We start from the raw sequence: 27,792 nt of genomic DNA, 5'->3' as shown, positions 1-27,792 counted from the left end.
TCGGTATAGCTGCACATGCTCTCCGCTGTTTCCATTGCTTAAGCCATGGCGGATCTGACAACCTTCATCACCACTCTGGCGGCCGTGGACACGTCCTGGTCCGTCACGGTGGACGACGTGGCCGCCGATCCCAACCAATCGGGCTACGTCAAGCGCTTCCACCAAGTTTCTCAGGTTTTGGTACCGCTCATTATGGCTATTATTACCGTTATTGGAATATCTGGAAACTCCATTGTGCTGTATATCATCATCCGACACCGGGAGATGCAAAATATCACAAATTTCTTCATCGCCAACCTCGCCGTGACCGATATTGCCCTGCTCACCATGTGCACCATCCCCACTGCGGCCAATATAGCCGGGATTTTACCCATGAGTGATGCCATGTGTAAAGGCGTCAGCTATATGCAATTCGTAAGTACCTGCAAAATTCGATTCATTACTCGCCTCCCACGTGCTATATCTAGTGTGTAGCCTTCTTACTCCTATTTCAGCATCTGCGTTAGATGGTCAAAGTCTCTTTTTTCCCCCGTAAAAGTGTACATAACGAATTCGACGGTCTGCGTTAATTAGGAAGAATTTCCATTGGAAGTACCGTAATACATAGTGTACCTGTCTTCTCGCATTCACCTTCATCTATGTTTTGCGCCTCCTTTTTAGCGTTTGTTTTCATCCAAACCCCCTTGTCTATTATCCTAGTCGCTGGTTTCTTAGTCGATACGTTATTACCTCCAATGATGAGATGTGTAATATATTCCACCGTTCGATCAGCTACTTTCCCATAAATCTGAGGTGCAGCGGCGACATCAAACCTCGGAATCAATTTTTGCTGATTGATTCGTCTGTTTGTATTTGTGCAAATTTGCACTCTGGCGAGCTCGATTGGAGGAAATTGTCTTTAACGAATTAAACGTGATGAGTGCATAGCCCAAAGGCGCCGCTTGCGATAAATAAACATCAAAGCGAACGTGGTCTGATGAAAAAACAAAGAAGCAAGCTGTATTAGTCATCGACACGCTGCATTAGAGATGACTTAAACACATTCAAATTCATTAACATGCAAATGAACAGTGATTTACATCTCCTCAGGCGACACAACGGTAACTCTTTTCAGTAAGTATCATCTAATCTACTGTGAAAGATGCATGAAACCCATGCAAAGATGGGTAATTTAGGGAAACATGGACAGCGTCTGTTTGGACTGACAATGTAATTTGAAGTGGGGATCCCACGAGGGTAAAGTATTAGTATCGTTTGCGTACAAGCTACCCTTCCTGGGGGACTAAAAATGAGAGAGAGAAAAAAAAAACCAGAACCGAACGCGATAAAGCAAAAATCCCGTCAAATCTATTGAGCTATATTTTGTCCTCTTCACATTTTACAGAAGATTTGCCGTTCGGGAATACCTTTTCTTTTGTTTTCTTCTTGACCTTAAACACAACACAAAATATACACATGCACGAATATCACCCTGCTACAATGACGTACGTGAAGAGACTGGGAACACATTTTATTATTTTTTTTCCTATGATTTATGTCACGATGACAGCTGGCGATTGCAAAGAAGACGAAAAAAAAAAAAACCAACAACAGCAACGAATCTCTCAAAATTCCCCTCCTGCTCTGTACTACATAATCCACTTATCCAACAGCTTGCTAGTGCGTATGTTTTGTGATATGTCACCAATGAAAAGTATATCATTTTGAAAGAATAACAGAACGAAGTGTATAAAAATGTCATATAAACCTCTTCTAGGCTGCCATATAACAGAAACCTTGGAAATCTTTATTTCCAGACAGGTTTGTGGGGGAAGAGTAAATTTGCACAGCGAAGTGTCAATATACACCTGACGTTTAGTTCAAATCGATACCACTCCGCGGATGCTCCTTAGCAACCTTAAACGTTGTCCTCCTTCTGTCATTCAATCTGCCTGATAGGTCTGCGCCATCCAACCATATCCATTCTCTCTTCTTTTCCCCCCTTTTTCTCTCTTGTTGACTTCATCACATTGATCTCCGCAATGTTGCACAAACAAAGGAGCACCGTCAACATAATCACCCTAGGGTAGAAATGTGGTTACTTCCTGATTATGACGACAAACCAGCCCAGCAGGGGGCTAGATTCGAAAAAAAAAAACCAAAAACAAAAATGAGATAAAGCATAAACCAGTTTGCCTTTATTGAACCATTAATTTTTATCTTAATGATAATGTTATTTAACCCTCCCTGATATACTTAACAACACATTCTGTTTCAAGCACCAAGCGAAAGATGTGGAAGAAATGCTTGTTATGTTTTCACTTAAAGTCTTGTGATACCCGTAGATCAATTCATATGATTAGCAAACATTTCGGCCAATCGATTCTAATTCCACATCTACCTTAGATGACCGAAGTCTCACATATTTCCTGTTATTTGCACTACTGCCCACAGCGAATTCTAATGGTCTGAGTTAATCACTGCCGAAAGAATTTCCATTAAAAGTTTCACAATACCAGCCGTCTAACGGGAGGCGCATTCATATCCGGATTTAACTGCTTTAGGGTTTTTTTTGTCCAAGTCCCTTTGCATTAACATGGCCGCTAGTTTCTCAGAGTATTGTTTCTGTTGTAATGGAATATCAAAGTCGATATTTTATTACCCCTATACATCAGACAGTGTGTGGTTCTGCGTTTCTCCGGTGTCAGCCACTTTCGTTGAATCTAAAGGTGCGGCGGAGATATCAAACCTCGGAATCAATTTTTGCTGATTGATCTGTCTGTTTGTATTTGTGCAGGCTTGCGAGCAGTCAGCTTTTCATCTTATTCTTGGATTACATGTACAGTTTGCTCGAGTGTGTGTGTGTACGTGTGTGTGTATATTGTGTGTGTGTGTCATATTGTATTGTATTGTATTGTATTGTATTGTACTGTTTCAAACACAGAGATAAAAAAGAAAGAAAAAGAACTTGCTTCCAGGAATGCATATCTTTATATGACTAATAGATATGTGCAATGATCTGTACGTGCGTACACTTTCCATACATATTTCGAAAATGAAAATGACTTTCCCAGCAAAACTTGTATGTTTAGAGACTTAAGAATAGATCCTCTTTTAATTATGGATACATTTCTTCGGTAACTGTAGAGGGTAGATACTTATACCACCTGAACAATTAGTTTCTTTTCAAATAGACTTGCAGTCAAAACAAAACGTTTGTTTTACTTATTTGTTCCATTCCTTGCAGAGAAATCAACTACTAGTATGCATCATTCACGAATGACACCGCTAATCTAACACGTACAAATTGTAATGCGGAGATCAGTACAGTAACCACATGTAAAAGTTATCAAAAAAGTGTTTGATGTTAATAGTTGGCAGCAGAAATCCACACCTCATTATGCATGCAGCATCTCTTTCTTTGACTTTATCTTGCTGTGTTAGAATGAGACACGCTGTAGTGCTGGGAGAGGACATTATCTAATCTCTTAAATAGTAGTAATCTTTCCTCCTCCGATTATCGACTTATCTCTGTGAAATGTTAGCTCGCAACTGGGTGATTTAGCGAGACATATACCCTGAGCATCAATTTTATTGGACCTCTCTGTCACCTCTCCAAGCTGGAACCAGGCCAGTTACTGACATAGCAGCTCTCATATCCATATACATTAACACGTCACGATCAGATCGACCGCAGGGGTGAGATTTTTTTTTCGCACAGACAGGGCCATATGCACGTGTCCGACAAGAGACGTCCAAACGCAGCTTGACGTTCTAGGACGAGAGCCTCTCGTCTATAAGGGAAAGAGAGAAGGAGGTCAACAAGTACGTAAGCTGTAGGAAAATGACGACACACACCAGATATAGGGAGGCTATAACCACGTCCCTATATAATTCCCTTGGCATTATATTGCATTTACCTGCTAACGGGTACTGTATCTTAAATATTACACTTATCTCATACACAACTCATGAGAAGCCTAGAATACTTGAGGAAATAAAAAGACCCCCATGATTCCCGTCATTCCTTTTCGTAAAACAAAACAAAAACAAAAATCGGTTTGGGAAATGAATAGCTCCCAGAAGGCAAATCATCTTCAATGCCAAAGTAATGATAATGATGCGGTTTTAATCATTCAAATGAAATCTTTGCCCAGGGTAGCCTCTTCAGTGTTAGAATATCTCTTCCAGAGGGCCCTGCCATCATCACCCGAGTGGTGTCTGATACGCTTCCATGACTCCGGGAGAGAGGGACATCGTGGGTAAAACGCCTCGTCACCAGCAAATAGCGGTAGGACTTGGTCCCTGTGTATGAAAGTACATTGCCTCATCTAGCTTTAATACCAAAGTGCTCTTACATAGATGCTTTTATCGTCATATATCAGTACTTTTCTTTGTAAGCTATTTTCTTGCACTACAATTTTGAGTGTGTTAAACTGAAAAAAAAAAACAACAACAAAAACAACAACATCAAGTAAAAGATTGCTGTTTCGCAATACCGTGGTATCCCATGGGGTTTCTGCCTTGCTGGCGTTCTGTAATCGGATTTGTTTGATTTCATGCAATCATTATCACATCTCTACTCTCACTGTCATTTACAGACATTTACGTACAATAAGTTTAATAGTCTTAACTTTTTATGGAAAACAACTCGAAATTCTTGCTTGACGTTTCAACAAATACAAGCAAAGAAAAAAAACGGACTAAGATGTTACATGGCAACGATATACAGCAATACCTCGTGAAGGACACATTGTAAAACACTCACACAGGGACAGACGAACAGACTGACAGACAGACAGACAGACAGACACACACACACACACGCACACACACACACATACTATGGGCGCACCGTGGTAGACACAAAAGCAACTCCTTACATTTGTGTTCTGACTGTTAAGCTGAAGGGATGGTATAAGTCTGGTTCAGATAGGGATTCAGGTTTTGATTTTTTTTTAGTGAGACAATGATAGTAATAATCTTATGAAAAACGATTATTGTATACAATTCTAAGAGGAATTTAAAGTTTATTTGACAAAAATTGGCTTTGAAATGGCTAAGATATCCAAACAAAGCGATTCTGATAAAGCTTGGGACCCACCTCTTATTAGGATCGCTATGTTTTACTTTGTTTTTGGATATGTCAGCCATTTTGAAACCGGTTTCCATCAAATAAGCTGGAATTTCTCTTAGAAATATATGCTCTGTAGAATTTCATAGAGTTTTGTCTTCTAAGTATCTCTTAAAAAAGATAATAAATGAAGAGCTGAATCCTCACCTTAGCAAAATATCATTCCATTACGAGCACGATGATTTCTTGAGGGGAGGGGTGGGAGTCAACCTCCATCCCGCATTAACGTTTAAAATGTTCAAATATTATGAATGTTCTCATATCAAACAAAGTTCAATGTTACCAACGCCGTGAGAGAAATTTTAAAGCTCTGTGTGGGCATGTGTGTGTGTGTGTGTGTGTGTGTGCGCGCGTTTGTTTGTTTGTTCGCTAGAAAACAAAGTAGCAATATTAAAGAAGGGGAAAAACATTCCCATAATACTATCAATTCTAGTGTGCAGTGAAGTAGTCCCCATACGATTTAGACTGCTAGCATTGACGAATAGCATCCGTATCATGGTCGCTCCCCGTACATCGCTCATGTGGAGTAGTTCCACAGGTGAAATTGATAGCAGACCTCCCGAGGAATCACCCAGCATTCTGTACGTAAAAACAACACGCTGACGATAATCAACGTAGGAATCCTCTCTCCTTAACGAATCGCTACGGAAGTTAATCACGGTGAACCGTCAGACCGTTTTATCAATTTATAATCATGGCTGCTCCCTTCGGCGCGTTCCTACGCTGGAAATGGCAGCTTTGTTGCAGACGTGAAACAAACAGCCAGCTTTTCTTGTATTATCCGAAGTAATCAAGAAACTTCTGCGACATAAGCCATATAAGAATAAGAAATACATCCAACCTCCCTCATCAGATACAGGCAATTTCACTCTTTCCATTTCAAGCGCGTTCACCATTCATTTCATTTCCATCTTACTAGATCGACCTAATATGACGTAATCAAATTTGACTGACATGAAACGATGTACAGCCTTAAAGAATTTTACACACAAATGTCCATAACCTACTTCTGTTATCCATTGGAGGTTCTTGTTTTCGTATTTTTTGTGTTTGTGTACAGTTCAGTTTTTTTTTTACATAAGATCAGCACTAATTATAAGTCCACAGGCACGCACACACACACACAAACACACACACACACACACACACGCACACACACACACACCACATCTAAAGACAAGTAACAAAAACAAAACTACATAATATCATTATTATATTATTAGATAGCTAAAGTGGTGGATATGCAGTAGCAGTAGACCACCCTTCCTCATCCCCCTCTTCCTCTCCTGAATCATTAAAAATTGAAGTTTTACACGCTCCGCATTGTCCACAGTCGTCGCATATTGGCCCAAATCATACAGAATATTGAATTAAGACCAAAGATCAGCGATTCCAATCAGTAAGGAACAGAGGTGAATTATGATTATTATTGAAGGATCATGTTGACAGGACAACATAATCGACGTGCCATAAGCAGGAACAGTGGTATATTTGTTTTTCTTTTGTGTGTGTTTGTGTCGGGGTGGGGGTGGGGGGAGCTGCAGGGGTGGGGGGGGGGGGGTCAACGGGAAATAGTAAGCCTACCCCTTGCTTCGCCGGGAAGAATCTCCGAACCTGGCAGAGTCAGACTGGGTTTGTTTTAATTTTGTAATTAGTTTTCCGATATGTTTGTTGTTGATTTTATTTTTTTGTTCCGGGGCCCCTGATAAGCATAAAGTGTCAGGATATTTTGTGTTTGTTTCTTACACACATGGAAAAGAAGCGACATGTATCGGCGTTGATTTGGAAGAATCCTGACTATCAGCTTACGAATCAACAGAATAAAGTAGTGGTGTTTACAAAAACGAGTTGGCGAAAGAACGAGGGGGGGGGGGGTGGCTGGCGCTGTAAAATGTTGTGCTCGGTTCAGAATGACAGTAGAGGCTAAGAGTGATTTTCTTAGGTTTTTTTTCCCCGGTTGACTTTTCCTCGGGCTACTTGCCGAGAAAAACAACAAGAAAAAAAAAATAGAAAACGTGAAGTGCATTGCATTGCTTACGTTAATATTTGCCAGCGTATATGCAAGCAAATATCAGACGACGAATGATCAGAAACAGAATCGCTTTCTCTCTCTATCTTTATCCTTTTTTTTGAGAATAGGTACATTATTCGGTTGTTTGTTGTTGTTTCTTTTTTCATATGATTTTCGAGATGTTTACGTTAGCATGAAACAGCGTTTTGAGATATTATAACATTCAATACGAATATGCGTGTCAATATGGTAGGACTCAACAGTAACTTTTTCCGTGGTGTCCAGCTTGGGCCACGAATACATTCGAATCTGTACATTTGATGGCCTGATAAGAAACGTAGAGGTTCGAAACAAAAGGTGATTTAAACAATCATTTTGAATATTAGCTGCCCGATCGTTTCCCAAAAGATAACCTTTTCTGAAGTTTGGTGGCCCGATATATTTAGTGGTCCCTGGCCACCCGGTGGCAGCTTAATAAAATGTCGAGCCCTGCATGCATATCCTTAATTATACATTATGATCTGGATGGGAGTCATTGATTTTAGTCGTTATGATAAAGAGCAAAAGAGTAGATTGTAGCCAAACAGTCCTTTCAAAGAAAGAAGTCATTTATTGAATTAAATGGCGTATACATGTAAATACAAGAACGGGATTTGATTACTTCTGATCTCATTTCAGTGTCCCGTTCTCTCACTTAAGATTTAAAATTTCTTTCTACACCGTCTTTGTATTTGTTTGTTTGTATTTCTCATGGGAATAAATGTGTCAAATTGAATTGCATTTAATTGACTCCATAGATGTTCACAGCACCAGTGATCTTGTCTGGTTACTTACAATGACTTATGTCTTCTTTATATGCATAGCTTGACTGTCCGGTTAACACCTTTTCATCCCTTTATTCGTGCAAAGTAATATACAAATCACCTCGCGACCAAACAGTCTAAGCGACGAGTAGATGCGCGTGTCGGTCCGTCGATGCTGAAATGCCCGTGTTGTTATGTAAAGAAGTGTAAGGCTTTATATCAGAAGCAGGCTTGCGAACGTATGGATAAGAGTTTTGAATACTTGTCATTGCACATTATGAGAATATTTTCTAGAAATAATCCGATTTCGTCGCGCCCAATGTGTTCCACTTGAAGAAGAAATTACGATGCGTCCTCATCTATGGGATCAACGTCAAATGTATAATCGCCTATTGATCATGATCCACGATCCACGTTGATTATGGAATTGTGTGTCAATACATGTCTCTTTTTTTTTGTCCTCTTTTTTTGTAGCTACTTTCGACAGTCACACAATAGATAATCTTTTTTTTTTCGTATAACGTCTCTTTTTAAGATCCAATACACACGACAGAATAAGATTCATACGTAGATATTACAATATCAATAGAGTGTATTTCGCTTTGCATTGTTAGCTGTGTTGGTAAATTACTAAAGCAGCCAGTAGTCTGATGCAGAAAATGTCTCACACTGTATTAAACTCAAGCATGCTTGAGTGCCTACATCATACCCTACCTATTTTATCGTAGAGTTTCAACGAAAGGTGCCCAACCAAATAATCCCCACATTCTCCTGCTATTCCCTTCCATCCTCCCCTTTCAATGTTTTGTTTTGTTTTGTTTTTCTTCATACATATGACGTCTGCTAGAGGGTAGTATGCGCAAAGTTTATGATGTAACTCAGACGCAGTATGTCAGCATTCTGCTTGTCTATTCACTATTTTAACTGTTTACCCATAGTGAATAATAGCGTGCAAGCTCGTGACTTGAGACGGTGAGTAGATCAGCATCGTTTAAGTGCCTTGTAATTGCTAAGTTCATAACGTGACTTGGCCTCACGCCGATGCAAGCATGTCACAAAAAATATTGAGATGGCACACTTAATGACGCACTACTGTGCCTTGGCTCAGCATGCTACAAAACACTCGAATATTAAAGGTTCCCTGAAATACAAATGCATATTGATTTGTGTTGATTAATGATACCTTGAACATCACTTTTGCGGTGAAACGAATATCTAGAAACATTCCATATATTTTTAACTAACTCTTCTTCTATTTTTCTTCAGATTACCTGGATACGCCCACACACACACACACACACACACACACACACACACACACACACACACACACACACACAACAAATCCTTCCAAACCAATATTCCTGTTGTGACCTCATCTGTCAATCATTACTAAAGTACTGGTATGTTTAACAAAAGACATTACAATGCGCCTTCCCCTCGACTCAGCATAACTTCCATGTTTTCTGTGATATTGATGCGACTAACAAAATACATGGCGAGAGAACATGCAAGTTACGCTGAGTCGAGTGGAAGGTGCATTATAATGTCTTTTGTTAAACATATCTATACTTTAGCAATGATTGACAGATGAGGTCACAACAGGAATATTGGTTTGGAAGGATTTTTTGTGGGCGTATCCAAGTAATCAGAAGAAAAATTAGTTAAGAATACACATACAGAATGTTTCTAGATATTCGTTTCTCCGCAAAAGTAATGTTGAGGGTATCATAAATCAACGCAAATCAGCACGCATTTGTATTTCAGGGAACCTTTGAAGTCAGGCGGGCAAGAGAGAGGAAAAGAAAAAAGAGAGAGGGAACAACTTCACTCTAGCAATCAGTGGAACTGTATTCTAACGTAGTTCATGCTCAGACAACAGAAACTGTATGTGTGTGATTATATTCATTTTTTTTGTCCAGCATGTCAGCGTATATCTCTATAGATTTGTAAAGTATGCTATGTTCCGTGTGCTTTTGTGATCTGGAAGTTAATCAATGCTTTGATGGTCATGGGTGACTAGCCTACTCCTACAATGTACGGTAATCCTTCGAGCGACAAATCCTTACGGTACTAACTGAGCCATTAGCTTTAAACACATAACACAGGTGTGTGCGAAAGGCTGATATGCATAATAGGATGCTTCTGCTTTGCACATCAACGAGCTACGCTCCGCAAATCATCGCTTCGGTGATATTGAGGTGCATATTTTGTTCTTCTTCCCGTCCTCCTCATTCTGTGCCATCTTCTCCTGGCGATTACCGGGAAGCCTTCGAAATATCGCCAGCCTGCCGTTACAGACCTGACAGTGGCATCCCTCCAATATATTGTTCGTAATGATGGCCGGGAAATGCAATTTGAGCTGCGATTGACGCTGTCATCTTTTATTGGAGCCAAAACCGTTTCATCCCACTGCTGATTAGAAAGAGATAAATGCCAGCGTTTAAACTTTCTGGAGTGATTGATTTTAGTTGGGTGTTAGAAATGACTATAAAGCTACAAAAGCAGCAGAGTGGGTTCGTATGTGTGTGTGTGTGTGTGTGTGTGTGTGTGTGTGTGTGTGTGTGCGTGCGTGTGTGTGTATGTGTGACAAAGACATTTTTTTAGTATGTTCATGTGTTTGATTCTTTGTATGCGTTTTTTTTTTAATTTCCTGTTTACCTTTGGGAGCAGTGATTTAAAACAAAATAAGATAAGATATCACATTTGATGCAAAATATGTATCAAATGTGATATCTTAAAATTTTCAACACTTGTTGATGTGCAAAAAAAAACAACAGCAATACACATATTATGTGTAGGTCTGTTGTATCACAAAACATCCTACCATATTAAGTTTTTACAATAAAGCCTAGAATATAAGGAGATATCAATATTTTTCGTTAATAGTAAATTATAACTGTAGACGGTTTAGTTTGGAAGCATTCTTATTCTAACTATTGTTCACATTTTGTGTATTTAATAAACTTTAACATCGATAATACGAAATCAAATTTTTACAGTGGTTGTTTCTATCCTTAACTCACATTTTAGAACTATTTTAAAGCACTAATGCTGGGGTTTCAAATCAAATCCTCAAACAGTAAAACAAGCTTAAAGTTGCTTAACAAGCTTAAAGTTGCTTAACACGTTGTAATGAAAATACATGAAGGCCTATACCTCCACACCTGTTCCCCCTCGTGCGTCTGCCTGTCTGCTCGTTTGCGTATATACGTATGCGTGCGTATTCGATTACCCTCCTAAGTCTATATTTAGGCACGCTTGTTGCTTTTCTCGCTTGCTTCTTAACCATAATCAATCAGTGTCAATTCAGAACGGTTTGGATGATTAATGATCAGGAAATTTTACTTCTTTTTATATTATACGCCCTTAGAGAATGAAAACAAAGGAAAACATACAAACCCTTTCAACCAAGAAAATCAGAGATGACATTTTGTGAGTCAAATTTGTCACAGTTATGCACATGAATGATATGAACGCAAGTGAGATGGCTCCCACAAACGAATAGTCAGACAACACTTACAGAAAAACACGCACAAACTCATCCACTCAAGGGAAAGCGAGGGATGTAGCTTGAAATGAAAAACAAGATACACCTTCTTCCCGCTTTTATAACTCAGATGCTTAAACCTTCCACTCTTGCAAATTCAAACACTCATTATTTTCTATTATGTTTAATTTGCAGGCAATGGAGGAAAATGACTGTTGTTTCATACCTGCTCGACAGCTGCATCTAGGTATTAGGTTTTCAAATTATTTGATCAGTAATTAAGAAAATCACTCAGCAGTTAACAAATTATTTTGTTTGGTGGTTATTATCTTGCAACCTTAATCAATAATTGACGTATAGTCTTAGTTTTGTTATTATCGTTGTTAGAAAATTGCCCAATAATTTCCTACTCCAAGCAATCGCCATGCAGATCGTTCAATTCAAATTATAGATAATACGAGAGTTCCCTCGTGCGGGAGAGGGGACACCCCCTCCCACACCCTCCCCCGCTCGGTTGGTTTGCTACGCTCCCTTGTCTTCGCATTTGCCCCAAAGCCGCCACCCCCATAAAAACAACAACAACAAAAACAATGAAGAGGAAGAAACAAATCTCCCCCACAGCTGTGCCTCTCCCAGACACTATCTTGCTTCAGAAAGGTCCACTGTTTCTGATCCCCCCTCCTCCAATACAGAAATCTCCTCGTTACCAGGGTGACGGGCCTGCTATACATAACACATGCAATTGTAATATGTAGGCCTAAACTGTGTTTTGGTTTGGCAAGATTGACAACTTTTCAGGACTGTTGTTTACATCGCAGACAAGAAACATCGATAATTCCTTCTTCTGCAAAAGGGGAGATATTATAAGTACGATACAACAGAATACAAAATGATTTGATAATTCTGATGCTCGCTAAAAAAAAAAAAAAAAAAAAATGCTTGGAGAATCAAGGCAGTGGACGCGATGATATTAATCCGTTTGCCTTCTACACCCAGTTTGCATGAAAGAGGTGAGCATCGTGTGTGGAATAAAATTCACGCATTACGCGGACTTCAAACTGAAAAATGCCGTTAAACCGGTGTAGATTCTTCTATTTTGACTGAATCGGTCTCGCCCTGGCGCCGTCGTGAAATGTCAAATCGTGCCTGCTTGCTTCCACACAGTTGACTTTATTAGTCCGGTCTGCTGTTCGAGCCGTAATTGCACTGTCTGCTCATTTCGCATGGACTGTTGTGAACCGCCTGCTGGCTTGCAGATGCAAACTGATTGTTGATGATTGCGATCATAATTATTGTGACTTGATAAAGCTCAGTTATTGTCTAGAAACTGACAGTATTCCTACTTTCAGTTTCATGTGCAAAACAACCGAATATGCACATCCCGATCAATGAATGTAAAGTGGGCAATTTACAAAATAGAAAAAAAAAAAATCTTATTTGATTGATTACTTTCGAAGCGAGAGGATTTCCTTTTTCGTGTACTTATATGAATACGGGAGCCTGTTCGGTGACGGTATTAGAAAGTGCGTTGTCTGTTCAGCTTATTATTTTGTAGTGATATTTCATTTTAGTTTACTGCTATGTTTGTGCAATTTGGCAATTTTACAAATAGATTTATGCGGATTAGGTTGCAGAGTGACAAGTTCAGACAAAAATTTGATGGGAAACTTGTCAGTAGTTGGAACCCTCATTTTCAATCTATATGTCACCTTAAGTTTTTACAAGGAAGCTCATTTCCAAGAGGATCAGCGTTCAGTCGTACAACCCTCGATAAAACGTTCATAAACATAAGAAATATCATGAGTGACTCCTCGTGCCTCTTTAAAAAAAAATAGAATGAAACTTACAGCTGAATTTAATTATCTACTTCTAGGGTTTTCGCTTTAAAGACTTTCGGCAAAGGTCATTAATTTTGTCGTAAGTTAAGAAAGGTTGAATGATATAATCTGGCTCTGATTTGAACCTCAGAATTTTCTGGAGCTCTCCGCCAGGGCAGAAACAAACTCCCATTGGAATATCAAACACGGAGTCCTGTCATGTAGATCAATGTTGTCAGGAAGGTGATATTTCGTGTTAATGCTATAGACTGTTTTGCTAACGCTTATAGCTAAAGGGAACTGCATGTCGTGTAGACGAGTCTGCAGTTGTATAGTGCCGTGTCAGATTGTGATTACCAGGATTAAAATAAATTTTCATCCACATTCTTTATACTTCTTTTTCTTTGGAGGGGATGATAGGGTTTTCTCTTAGTTTTGAGGGTTTTTCGTTTTGTTTTGTTTTGTTTTTGTGAAAATATCCAGGTAATAATAGGAGGAAGGGGTTATATTTTCTGATACAATGATGCCTCGAAGATCTGACAGAGAAGTGGAGGGGGGGGGGGGGTGGAGTAGAACACGGATTAAACATTCAGAGGACCTGCAATTGTTATCTACACTCTATGAACTCCAGTCATCGGATGTGATTTTTCTGCACCTCGTCTTTCTTTGGTTTCCGATTTTTTTTTTCTCCCTTTCTAAGGATCAAATATTGGTCATGAAATTCCTTTCATAGATTAAGAGAGATATTCCCATAGTCTGATTTGTTAGCTTCGGGGAATTTACAGACAGACAGACAGAGACAACGAGACAAACACACACACACACACACACGCACACACACACACACACACACACACACACACACACACACACACACACACTGAAAACTTAACGTATGGTATCTAATTGATGCCAAAACGCGCGGGAAATGTGGCGGTTCCTTTCAATGCCGAATCTCCCCAGAGCTAGGTCAAGCTAAAATACGCCGCGATATTGGATTTTTCCTCCGGCCCAACAAGTAAGTTTATAAGCATCCGGCACTCTGAAATCTACCCACTTTATACGGCTGAAGATCTTTAAACAAAAACTGGCTGCATTAGTGCAAACGGCTGCTATGGAAGAATAGCGTATCCTCTGTTGTTTTTCGATTTGAATCTGTAATAAAGAATATAATAGTTCATTTAATCATCACGTCGTGAGGAATGTTGCAGCAGAAATTGTCATCATGTCATTAGATTGGCACCGCTGAATTTTACTGCATATAATGATAACTGTATCGGACTAAGTAGAAAGAGATTCGACGGAACTGGCTAACTCATTAAATACATCAAATCACGTTTTCCCATTCTAGAGGGAAACAAGCAAATGGAAACTGCGAAAGGTTGTTGCTAAGTACGATTCCTTTATAGATAAGCTAATTTAAGCGACTCTGCAAGTGAGCAACACAGGGTGAAAATGAAAAGGGACTTTCCCCATACTCTGTGAAGCAATATCAATTGATATTTTAAAAAGATCAATTAGAATACACAGCATCAAACTACAAACACACACACACACACACACACATACACACACACACATACACACACACACACACAAACACACACACACACACACACACACACACATTTGGTTTTTGGTACTTGATGTGTTAAGAAAGTGGACTGCTTGCATAATGTGTCAGAAGGTATTAGCCATGCAGAGCTTGCACAATAAAACAACAGCTTATATGCATACTACGTCGATGATACGTATTTGTGTGCACTGAGTGGGCCAAGGCGAAGGAAAAGGTTTATTCATTAAGTCCTTAAAGGAAACCAAAGCCCAAATACAAAGGTGGATTGTCGTTTTGGACAACAATATAAAGAAAATTTAAGGAGCATTCCACAAAATTTCATTTTTCATGAAAAGTACAAATTCCATCAAATTTTTACTGGTATATTTCAAGGGTAATATCATTCCCTCTGCTCTTTGAAGGAGGTAAGTCAAGTGCTCTTTATCTATGCAAGAAACATGGAAACAGTCATGTACAGTTTTTTTTGATATTTTCGTTATATTGTTGTCCATAATATTATGAAGTCGGGTCGTCTCTTTATCTACCGCAAAATTCATAACTTTTAAATCGATTTTTCGATTTTCCACACACTTTCACTGATGTGTTCTGCTAGTATTGCTGCTTTCACTCAATCCACAGTTTGAGCTTTGGTTTCCTTTAATATGGGGGAAAGCGTACATTTCAATACGTTAGAAACAAGACCTGTTAAAAGAGAGTCTGGAAAATATCATACAGGGCTCATGAACAGAGAAGAGAAAATCTTCCCTATGATAAATCTCAAAAGGTGTGAATGTGTGTGTATTCTGTGTGCGTGTGTTGTGTGACTTAGTCTTTGCTACCTTATTTAGGAAAGGAATGTATTTTCGCACTTAATGCAATAAATTACTTGACCTGTTATGATACAATGTTCTCGTAAAGTCAATGAACAGCAGGATGGGAAAATATTATACTGATACATACATGACAATCAATAATTAACTCAAAGAAAAGATGCAGTGTATATAGATAAACCTGAACTGATGTTGCTTTATGGTTAAAAAAAAAAACAACAACAACCCATCAATATCGGTATATATAACAGCAAGAAAATACATGTGGAATAGGGGAGAAGGGAGGAGAAAGAAGATACAAAAAAGAGAAAGAGAAAGAGCGCCACGTTTTGATGGATGTGTATGCGCAAGTATGTGTGTGCCTTTGGTGTGTATATTTGCAGGCTGGTCTCAAGTCGTCCTTGGGTGAATGTGATTTTCCATCAGCTGTTGGAGGCATCGCCTTGTAATAAAAGAGTTGTCGCTTCGATTATACGAGTCACATCGTCGTAACAAGTTTCAATGACAGATCGTGTTCCATACCCAATCTAATTAATATCCATAGACACCAAACATACCCCCTTGGAGGACAGCGCTCATCTCAAATCAGCGAAACCCCACCTTAAAGGCTTGCAACGTGTGTATCCACAGAAAGCTGGTGATTAATAAATTTAGATGGAACGCAATGTTGCAAAACGCACGCGCGTGTGACCTATAGTGAACGTAGCGAGTGGGAAGTCAGCAATCGATTGCATGTCGCAAAAAACAACAACAAACAAACAGGGAGACAAAGATGTAGATGGGAGAGTTTCTCACTATACCTGCGTTGTGACCAACCAGTCTACAGCATCATACATGACATCTGCAGAGGGCCAGGCGCGCTCTGGAGTGACATTATGCTTTGTTCATGGTAGATTCATAGATATGACGAGTAATATTGTGTTAAAAAATATCAAAAGTTGTATATCATGACTAGCTCTGGAGTGGTATAGCCGACAAAAATGGATGACATAATGTTTCGTTCATGGTAGACTAATAGGTGTGACATCATTGTGTTAAGAAATATCAAGAATTGTAAATCATGACTTGCAGTCCCTCTACCTTGGAAGAGTCGATTTGGGGAAAACAAAAGTATGACAACACGACCTCGTGTTTTTTTTTCAATCTAACAACTAGTCAGGAGTGTCAGAAAATTTCCAAGTGACATTGGTACTGGTATTCAGTGGTTACGCCATTATTTTTTTCGAATTATTTTCAAGCATGATTTCCGGGTATATATCGTCCATTTCTGTCCTGAACGAGCTCCTGGCTGGACCCGATCAGTGGAGAGATTGACCCGGGAAGGCATTACTCTCCCTTCGTCTCAAGAGCGGTCAATACTCCTTCCGTGCAATCGTAATCTTCTACGACGAAAATTTCGCTTTCATCTCTCGCGATAAAATACGAAGGGTCGGGAAAGGGATACATTATACCGGATACGCTTAAGGAGGAAATATGTTAATGACAGCTCCGTTGAGCAATTAGGATCCAAATGGCAGAATTGAGTTCTTAGAGCTGCTGGGCGGATATATCGACCACTAAATTATCTGCGATCGACGGAACCTTCAGCTTTGTGGAGTATCACCGTGCAAATATCAACGCTCGTCATCAATAAGCGACGTCACTCAGAAATCTTGTTGAGTTCTAAAAATATGTTCTCGTCTGCGGCTCTTCAAGTGCGTGCTTTGTAAGCCGAGAAACCAATCAAACTCGGCTGTGGACTGCCTGCACGGCTTCTAATCATAGGATTTTATGTCGGCAAGCTCGCCAAATGCATTTAAAGATAAAAGATGATTGACTGCCCGTCAACATGGAGTCAGCGGGAATTCAATCCTCATAATTTTCCCAACTGTTGTCGTTTATTTTCGATCACAGTTTATCATGTAAATCTATTTCATTCGAAGCATTTGTCAAAAAAGACACATCAGACATTTTGAACAACTTGTTTTGCAGAAAGATTATAGGATTCTAGTTTTTGTTTTTGTTTTTGTTTTTGTTTGTTTTTGTTTTTTTTTTGGGGGGGGGGGCTAGTTATTATCTTCTGTCAGCACGGGGAAGATGCCTTACTCTTTTCTCGTCAGAATTATTTTTTGTTATGATCTCTCTTTTTCATCAGTGCTAAGTCCTTCAATACAAACATCTAAATCCTGACTCCGTTAAGTCGTCGACATGGTCGGTATTACAGCTTATCATGCCCATGTAAACGCTTCAACAAGATGATACTGTACTTATTCCTTATCGGACGTTTTCTCTGCTTGATTTTAGTTTTGGATTTTCCCCCATAAAAATCAAGGATAAAAAAGCAATACCATACCTTTCAGTGAATAGTATAGTATGCTGTATATAAGTCACAATTAACGTCAAAATCACATCAGATGACGAAAAAAAAATAATTAACTTTCATTCTGAGATAGAAAAAATGCAGGAGTCAGCCGTCTTAAGCAGGTGCTGGATAATTGATTGCTGCTTTATAAAAAGAAATGCAATACACTTTAGAGAGATTAATAGAGACGAATGGGGGACAAGGGTATTCGCTGACTATTTCGGCAGCGAATGGACTTTGACTCGAGGACGTTTTTTGGGGAAGGGGGCTCAAAAATGCTTAGACTATAGGAAGCAAACGAGATGGGATATAAGTATATTAAAGGCATAATTTGCCAGTTGCAGATGAAACAAAAACCCATCATTAGTGCTTCAAAATAGTTCTAAAATGTGATTTAGGGATAGAAACAACCAATGTAAAAAATTGAACCAGTATAATCGATGTTAAGTATTGTTAAATATACAAAATGTGAACAATAGGTATAATAAAAATGTTTCCAGATTAAACCGTCTACATTTATGGTTTGATGAGAAAAATAGTGATATCTCCTTATATCTGAGGATTCATTGCAACAACAAAAAAATCTATATAGAAGGATGTTTTGTGATACAAATGACCTACACATATGCATCAAATGTGATATCTTGAACATTTTCAAATCACTGCTCCCAATGGTAAGCAATACCTTTAACTTTCTTTTTGAGAAAGGGAAAATACAGGAGTCGGTCGTCTTAAGCAGGTGTTGGATAATTGATTGCTGCCTTATAAAAAAATGCAATACACTTTAGAGGTATTAACAGAGATGAATGGGGAAAAGGATATTCGCTGACTATTTCGGCAGCGAATGGACTTTGTACGACGTTAAGCTGTAGCCTGTGACTGTAATACAGCAGATCAGTAATTTTCGTTTCAGGTGAACTTATTATTATTTTTTCGGCCTCAAAATGCGTAGACTATAGGGAACAAACGAGGTGGGATACAAATATATGAATTTCAAACACGTGATATCAAAGAGACCATGATAACCCTCCAGTGTTCCATGTCCTACAAGCTTGGCTTTTTAGTAGTGGAACACTCTTTTCCGTCGATATAACTTATCTTTTTTGTTACCATGACAAAGTGTGCATTGTTTCTTTTTTTATAATATCATTGGTGCATATACTTTATATTGTGTTTGACGAACTGTCCTTATCAGATTAATCAAAATCAAATTGACAACTTGTACTGCTTTGAATTATTTTTTTTCTTTGATGAAAATAAATAAACTATTGAATTGAATTGAATAATAACCAGGGTCCTTCCATGCTTAAAGTAAGCTGGACTTCAGAGGCCAACTGCGTAGCACTCTAGACTATTGGTTTGTGGGCGTCTGTGTGGTACATGATCTCTGGCGTTCGAGGCGTGGACTTGTGCCCCCACACGCCATGCCTCTTCCAGCTGAACTAACATGCAACCGGCGCGCGGCAGTATAACCGAGTAGCCATGATCAAACATCAAGCGGACATGGACGTCCGCCCGTTCTGAAACAAACTCGGCGATGGTTATCCTAATATGCTGGTTGTCTTGTTGCTTTTATGGTTGCAAAATGTAAACATTGCCACCAAATTTATGATTCAGAAAATGAGACAAAAGAAATAGAAGCAGGCCACTTGAGACCAGACAAACGATTAGGTTTTATTCCATTTGTTGGCGTGATTGAACGGGCAAACAAAGTGATTTGTTAGATAGGCCTTAACAGCGCGAATGTAACTTGCGGCACGCCAAAGTCCAGAGAATTACTTGCTTGTGGCTAACTGGAATTACTTTTATTTGCATTATTTCTCACGTTTCATTATCAAAGGATTTCCGGTCCCCCCCCCCCCCTCCCGGCTGTATGGCAGTGGTGATTGTCATTCTCTCTCCCCCCCCCCCCCCCTTTATTCTGTTGTTGCGTGAACGGGATTTCAGTATCATCTGTGACGCATGGCATATCATTTTCACGAAATTTTAAACCTAAATAGTGAGATTTATACCAGACACTTAAAGGGATGGTATAGTATTGGTTGAGGTGACAATTCAGTTTTTGCGAGAAACTTAGAAACCTCTTTGTCTATGACATGCTCAAGAGCATGCAAATCAAAAGGAATTCAAAGTTTGTTTGATGAGAATCGGTTTTGAAATGGCTGAGATATCCTAAAACAAAGTAAAACAAAGTAATCTTAATAAAAGGTAGGTCTCACCTTTTATAAGGATCGCTTTATTTGGGATATCTCAGCCATTTCAAAACCAATTTTCATCAAATAAACTTTGATTTTTCTTACAATTCTAATTATGCTCTTTCATATTTCATGAGAGGCTCCTAATTAATTCAAAATATATCATCGAAAAAGTTAAAAACCTGAAGCCCCACCTCAACCGAAACTGTACCATCCCTTTAAACACCTACTTTAAGAATTACCCAAAACACAGTTAACAGGTAACTGTAATTGAAAAATTCACAGCAGTGGGTTAATATGTACTACTACATCGAATATAAGGTTAGGAAAAGTTATGGAGGTTTGAACATTTCACAGGTTGAAAAGAAAAAACAAGTTATCGGTCACATCAGTATAATATGAAATACATTAGATAAGATGCTGTTGCCGTCGCCTCAAAAGTTTCCAGTTATACGGTCATTATATATATATATATATATATATATATATATATATATATATATCTTCTGAGATTTTTAGAGAGTCAATTACATTCTTTAGTGATGTTTGTTCTTCACTGCTAATTCATCAGACTAGTCGTAGCCCAATATCTGAACACTGACAACTGATGCGAAGGGGTGGAAGATTCTTCATATCGGCAAATATGATTTATATTTCCTTTACGGACAAACCAGTGGGAGATATAAGGAGGTGTTGACGTCATCATCTCATCAACTTTACATGAATGTCAATGAGATCGATATCAATCTTATGTTGTAGCGTGGGTGCGTGCATCGTTTTATTTTGTTTTCTCCTCGCAAGATATGGAAAAAATGCAAAGCTTGATTATTCCACATTCGGTCGATAATGCCACTTGAATGTTGATGAGTGTTTTACTTTAATCATGTTATCCGACTATGCAATCACTCATCATCTTTTTTTGAATGAGCTTGCAGCATTTGTGTCACTTAGATTTAAAAAAAAAAAATGTTTCTAGCAAAAAGTATGCCTACCTTGCACGAGGGTTGTCCAAGAAGCAACAGCTCACGCAGATAGACCGGATTCCAAGTACTACAGTACCAGCATTTGATTGCACGGAACAGTTGAATTGAATGACCCCGTAATCTTGCTCAGGGGAAATTAATTCATGAATTATATATCGTCAAAGTGCCAACCCTATTGCGTAACACACATGGACATACAAGTACACTAGCTGTGTTCAGACGGAGGCAGTTTTGGTCGGAGTAACTTCGGAGGAAGGGTCGGAGGAAGCTCGGTCGGAGTAACTTCGGAGGATAGGTCGGAGTAGTGCCCGTCTGAACAAGGTCGTGGTAACTTCCTCCGATCGGAGGAACTTGCCACGACCTCTTCCTCCGAACGAGATACTCCTGAGTTTTCTCAGGAGTATCTCGCTACCACGACTAGCCGGTCGGAGTAAATTGTCCGTGCGGACAAGCCCTCGGAGTATCTATGAACTTACATGCCTTACGACCTATAGGTAAAACTTCCTGGGTCAATTCGCAATGTTGACATTTTGCGACTTCAAGTGCGCGTGTAGTGCAATTCTAACCTAGTCGATTGAAGCTAGAAGCTAGAAGAAGCTAGCGCTCGTGCAGAAATTTCTGTCAACAAGAATGGAGAAGACAAATAATGTCACTGGTAAAAAAAAAAAAAAAAAAAATTCCCATGGTCGACGAATGCGGCGCTACCACTTCCGGAAGTTACACCGACCCTCGCAAATAAATTGGTCGGAGTTTCTTTTCCACGACCGTCGTGTGGCCACTAGGGTCGTGGTAAGATGTGCATTAATTTGAATTTTAATCGTCGTGCCATAAATTTTTACTCCGACTAGAAATACGTCTGAACATGGCTATAGTCACGCAATGCATCACAGCAAACGCGCCACACCACGCCACCATATAACGAGCACACAAGAGACAAGGAGTGTGAGGTCCTGAATGGCATACTATCTATTCTGTACGAAGTAGCCTTTCTTGATCTTTTGAACAGTCCAACTTTAATAAAAGCATGCACACGCATGCAGGGATACTGAATCGGCTTCGCATGGAGATGACATTGCATTTCATCCTTTTATTCTCCATCACGTGCGTGTGGGATTTGCAGGAAGACAGCAACAAACATGACTACGTGAGCGCGATAAAATGGCGACAGGTGCAAGACGGTAGCTGAAAACCACTGTCTACAAGCCCAATGTCGCGCGTTGGCACAGCACTGCGTGTCACGCAGTTGGCTCCTTAAAACAGGTCCTCATCGTTTAGCGACATCTGTAGACGGGGATTTATTTCCTTACATGTAGGCAGCAGACAGGCCTGCAGGTGACAGCGATATGTGAGAATGTAATTATCTTTCGGCGTATTGAAAGGCGCGGGAATCAGACGAGGAATTCTTGACATAACTGCGATCCCTACTAAATATAGGTATTCGGCGTAAACTTGGTAACAGACGTCATTGCCTGGATTCAGATATGTTATCACACATTTTTTTTTCCTTTGCTTGTAGATGTAATTGTATGTGCAGTGTATGAGTGAATGTGTATGTTTGTGAGTGTATGTTGTATGTGTGCTTGTGTGTCACGGCTTGTTGGATGCCTGTGTACGCGAACTTTAAGAGCATCGTTGCATTTTTCTTTCTCCAATATCAGATTTTACCCCTTTGGTATTCAGAGTGACATAATGCATAAGCCTTACATAACAATTTATGGGATTCATCAATCCTGTTAAAACAAAGAATGAACTTGCGTAGACCAGATGACCAAAAATGATCCGTCAATGAGCACTTGGGAAAGCATCCATTTCATTATTTTGCATTGAATGTATTAAAATTCTCTTTTTATCGATATTGCCAAATATTACTTTTTTTTCTGTCAGGTGGATGTGCTGCAAGCAGCATTTGTAAGGATTGCATGAATAATCATTACATCATAGGTGCTTATCTCAGTGAATTTACAAACCAACAGGCTTGTTGGTTCGAATGTCCATTTTTCTGCTCATGCGCAAAGTGGAACTCCGAACTGGCTTATCCCAGTATGCGATAATCCCTTGTCGACCGAAGAATGCAAACGGAGACCCGGAATCATTTGATAAGCTGGAAATACAGCTTTATACAGAGAAAAAGGAAACAAAACAAACATATCAAGTGCACAATAATGGGAAGTAACAGGTACATCAAGGTCCTCGAATCGAACTGAACATACACTATACCCTTGGCAACATAACGGGATGTTGCATGATGTCTTCAAATACTACCGTGATCGGTTGGTCTTATAGACGGGGTCATCCCACGAGTTCGACACTCACAAGGCATACGACCCACGAGCTCGACATCTACAAAAGGTCCATGAGTCATACAGCCCACGAGTCATACAGCCCTCGAGGTCAAGCTCGACACTAGGCAAAAAGAAAAGGCCCATCAGCGCGACACTATATCGGGTGTCCCCAAAAAAGCGGAACGGTGGATTATCAGTACCTTGCGGTCTAAAAGTTATATATCTTTTGACATCATTAGAAAGAACATCTTCTGCAGAAGACTATGATACCAAAATCATTAAATTCGGTTCAGTACTTTTTATTCTACGCTAATTTCTGAAAATGCAGTCATTGTCAAATTTCGCCGGATTTTTGCGAATTATGAGATAATAATTTGAGTGCGACACGCGATCCATACGGTGAATATTGTGTAAGCTCGATGATCCATGTCTACAAAAGATACAGCTTTCACATTGGGAACGGACCAGAAAAAAACAGTGTGTGTGTGTGTGTGTCTGTGTGTGTGTGTGTGTGTGTGTGTGTGTGTGCGCGCGCGCTCCCAATATGAAAGCTGTATCTTTTGTTGACATGGATCAACGAGCTTACACAATTCACCGTATGGAACGCGTGTCGCACCCAAATTATTATCTCATAAGTCGCAAAAACTGAAATGGAAATGACTGCATTTACAGAAATTGGCGTAGAATAAAAAGTACTGAACCAAATTTAATGATTTTGGTATCATGGTCTTCTGCGGAAGATGCTCTTTTTCTAATGACGTCAAAAAATATATCACTTCTAGAACTTAAGGTACTGAAAATCCACCGTTCCGCTTTTTTGGGGACACCCGGTATAGACAAATAAATCCCATTAGCTTGACACTAGGCAAAAGAAAGAAAGAAAGAAAGAAAGTAAAAGCCTACGAGCTCGATACTGCGTATACATCAAGCCCAGTCATGCCTTTGGGGTCTAGCTTGCATATAGTGATAAGGTCATGGGCCTTGTTCACTCGTCTGGCTCGTGGGTTGTATGACTCGTGGACTGTGTAACTTGTGGCCTGCATAACTCAGGGGCTGTACGACTCGTGGTTTGAATGACTCATGAGGTGTACGACTCGTGGTTTGAATGACTCCTGAGCTGCATGACTCGTGGTTTGTATGACTCCTGAGCTGTATGACTCGTGGATGTCGAGTTCGTGAATATGTGCACCCTTGATACATGCTAATCATGTATGGGCAACTTCAAAAAGCCACGTTGATAGTATATTACTTCTCTAAAAGAAAGCTATACTTTTCTGTGAACAACTTATGAATGTGTATGTATATACAATGATGATACAGAAACCAATAAATCAAATCAAATCAATTAATTGGATATCGGGCAGATATCATCACATTCTGATTTTGTGCCAGCATTAGGAATGCTTCTTTGAGTGCAGATGGTAGGTAAATGTCCAATTGTTTTTCTTTAAAAACCTAGACCTATATTACTCCTATATACTGTTCAGAGAATGTCAGCCGAAGTTCGAGAATTCTACAGCGATTATCGATATGCACCTGTCCCGACGGACTGCGATCGATGAACGATAGCCCGGGAATCGCAGAACCGATTGAGAGAGATTTCACCCTTTTTTTCTCTCTCCCTCCTTTTCCGTCCTCTCTCTCTCTCTCTCTCTCTCTCTCTCTCTCTCTTTCTTTACTTTCTTTTTCATTTCCTCCCCCTTCCTGGCTCGACTGCGTGACTTTTCTTCCCGCCACACGGCGCCAAGTCTTGTCTTCAGTTAAAAAGAGAATCATCTTGCATCATTACTCTTAACTTATTTCTTCTTGAAAGACTCAGAGCAAAATGGGTTTCCCCCTTTTTCTTCATTTGGATTTTCCTTTTTACTGCCTCAGAGCAAATTTTGGACATCTTTTATCCTTCAATCAAACCGTGGATAAATAGATTTTGAATGGCTGAATGAACAGGAAAACAAGACAAAAGAAAAGAAATAAGAATGAAAGAAAGAAAGAATGAAAGGATTTGGTAAACGCATAGAAAGAAGGAACGGAAGTTACCAAAGAGGCTTTTTAGACGTGATATTATGCAATAAGAATTTATTTATTGCAATATTGTTGAAATAATAACTGTTATACGTGATAGTGGTGAGTAAACAATGAGCGTTTAAGTATTTGCATATCTCTGGGATTATGGCGTTATGTGAATTCAAAGAATTGATTGTTTTTCTGAGTGTTGGGGCATTATTGCCTCATTGGCTTTAATCAGCATTTACCCAAATTTTGCAACATTATTATTAAATCTGATTAAATCATATAGACCTGAGTTCATCCGTTCATTAGATCGTAAAAACGAATATCAGCTCGTTCAGCTCCTGGAATCTTGCATAGCGCCAGGCCAATAAAACGATTCCACCTATTGTTGCTGTTGCTTTTGTTGTGGCACTTAACCACTGCTACGCAGTGATCTAGCTGTCACTACAAGCAGTGCCCAAATAAGGCAACGTGTGTGTGTGTATAATGAACGGTTTCAGTAGTCATCACATGGTGACAGCTTGTCAATTGACAAATAATCTTCCTTGTTGCCGCTGCTTTTGGGGGGTTTTGTTCTGTTTTGTTTTGTTTTTTTCCTGCACGAAAGCAGGCACATGCACCATCACGCGCCGGCACCAACGAACTCATGAACACGCACTACTCGTGCTGAAGATGAAAGGGAGACATTTTCGATTCGATTCGATTTTCGATCCAATTCAATTTATTTTGCCATACAACAATAAAGTGAAACAGAATACAAAGCATGCATGGAAAAATCATATTGCAATCGAGATTGTAATGCATTACAAGCATCGTCCACTTTTAATGATTGCGCCGAATTTTCAAAGCGTCACTCGTCTTCTTTAGGATTTCGGACAGCAGTGCTGAAAATTTGGTGCTACCATGAAAAATTGTTGGAAGCCAATAATGCATTACAATCGCTTCCTTTCATCTTTCGTGTACTGGAACAAACACATGAAATAAAATCATCACTATACTGTGAATGATGAATGATAATGCATGATTCCATGTAAGAGAGAGACAGGGACAGGGGCGAGTGAATTGTCGGACATTATTACAGACGGCAACGCGTTCACTTTGGCTCTTTCGGCCCCTTTTCAATACGTCGCTCTGAAAATAGGCACGCAAAGCTGAGGAGGCATTGCTTTCTTTGTTTTTTGTTTCCCTCAGTCTTGTAGGGGACATTCTGACAAATTTCGGGCGAATTCTCGCCGGAGTAATCGCATAGAATTAAGAAAGAGGAGGCGAACAGAGCGAGCGCTTTCGCTTAGTTGGATATGTAGTAATGTATTGGGTTACGTGTCCCAAAGGCCCTCGGGTAATTGTGTGGAAAAGGGAAAGAAAGGGAAAAACAAAAACCAAACAAAATGCGCAAAGAGCGCCAAAATACGTAGCGCAGAGATTGACGTTCATTTTATGCGCAGCACGGTTCTGGCGATAGTATACTGGTGTTGACAGGTAGCGGGAGAACCTCACAGCTCTTCTCGGGCAATCACACCCAGTGGCCCTCTTACGTTTAACCCCGTTTCGTCGGTGTCGAATTTGGTTCCTTTTAACAAGGACCCTTTGGCGTCCCATTTGGGATGTTAGATGCATGGGTGAACAGGACAGGAGTGAATTGCCTGTTTAGTGTGAGTTAGTCAACAAGCGCAGCTGGGTATCGAATTGGTGTCTCTACGTGTCGGCTTTAAAACAATACGTCTTATCAGCTTGTGTTGTCTGCGTTCGAGTCACCTAATGAAAATTCACATGCATTGTAACGTCATTACCACATACAGCTGTTTTTAGTCCATACATGATGCATTTCATGATATTCATGACTCATAGCCTCTTATTTCATTTCTTTATGTCCTAACAACAAGCTTCCAACACACACACGCACACATACACACACGCACGCATCACTGTATGTATATAAGAGAGAGAGAGAGAGAGAGAGAGAGAGGTCCTACTATTTTGAGAGAAAATTGATGTAAAAATGGCAAATAGAAATGCAAGAACACCAACAACACGAACAGTTTTCTTAAAGACTAATAAGAAACAACGTTTAAAAGCGCTCACTTCTGCATTGAGTCAGCTGTGACACCATTTAGACTGAATTACAAATGGCGACAATAGAACGCTAACTCTAAATAAATAACCGTTTGATCGAGAAGTGTCAGGAACGGTAAGAAAGCACCCCACCTTGATAGCAAAGAACTTCCAGAACTTCGTATCAAATATCCAGGCCTGAAATCTTAGTATATCGAGCAATCACATCCTAATTTGCACCAAGCGGTTTCATTTTCCCCCCTTCTCTGCTTGGACTGATGGCAGTCATATCAGTAGCGCTTTAGAATCC

General features: G+C 39.6%; 1 protein-coding gene across 1 annotated transcript in view; it reads left to right on the top strand.

Annotated features, from left to right (window-relative positions):
• Positions 1–8: 8 nt before the first annotated feature.
• LOC139740041 (G-protein coupled receptor 54-like) overlaps positions 9–27,792 on the top strand; it is a 100,812-nt gene continuing 73,028 nt past the window's right edge. Inside the window, exon 1 of the mRNA XM_071650634.1 lies at positions 9–414. Coding sequence (XP_071506735.1) covers positions 46–414 — 369 coding nt within the window. The 5' untranslated portion in view covers positions 9–45. The remainder of the gene's footprint in view (positions 415–27,792) is intronic.

This window comes from Diadema antillarum, unplaced genomic scaffold, assembly GCF_040938485.1.
Source record: "Diadema antillarum isolate AM-2024a unplaced genomic scaffold, OU_Dant_1.0 seq00000829_RagTag, whole genome shotgun sequence".
NCBI lineage: Eukaryota > Metazoa > Echinodermata > Echinoidea > Diadematoida > Diadematidae > Diadema > Diadema antillarum.
Note: the sequence above shows the minus strand (reverse complement) of the source record. Positions and strands in the feature narration are given on the sequence as shown.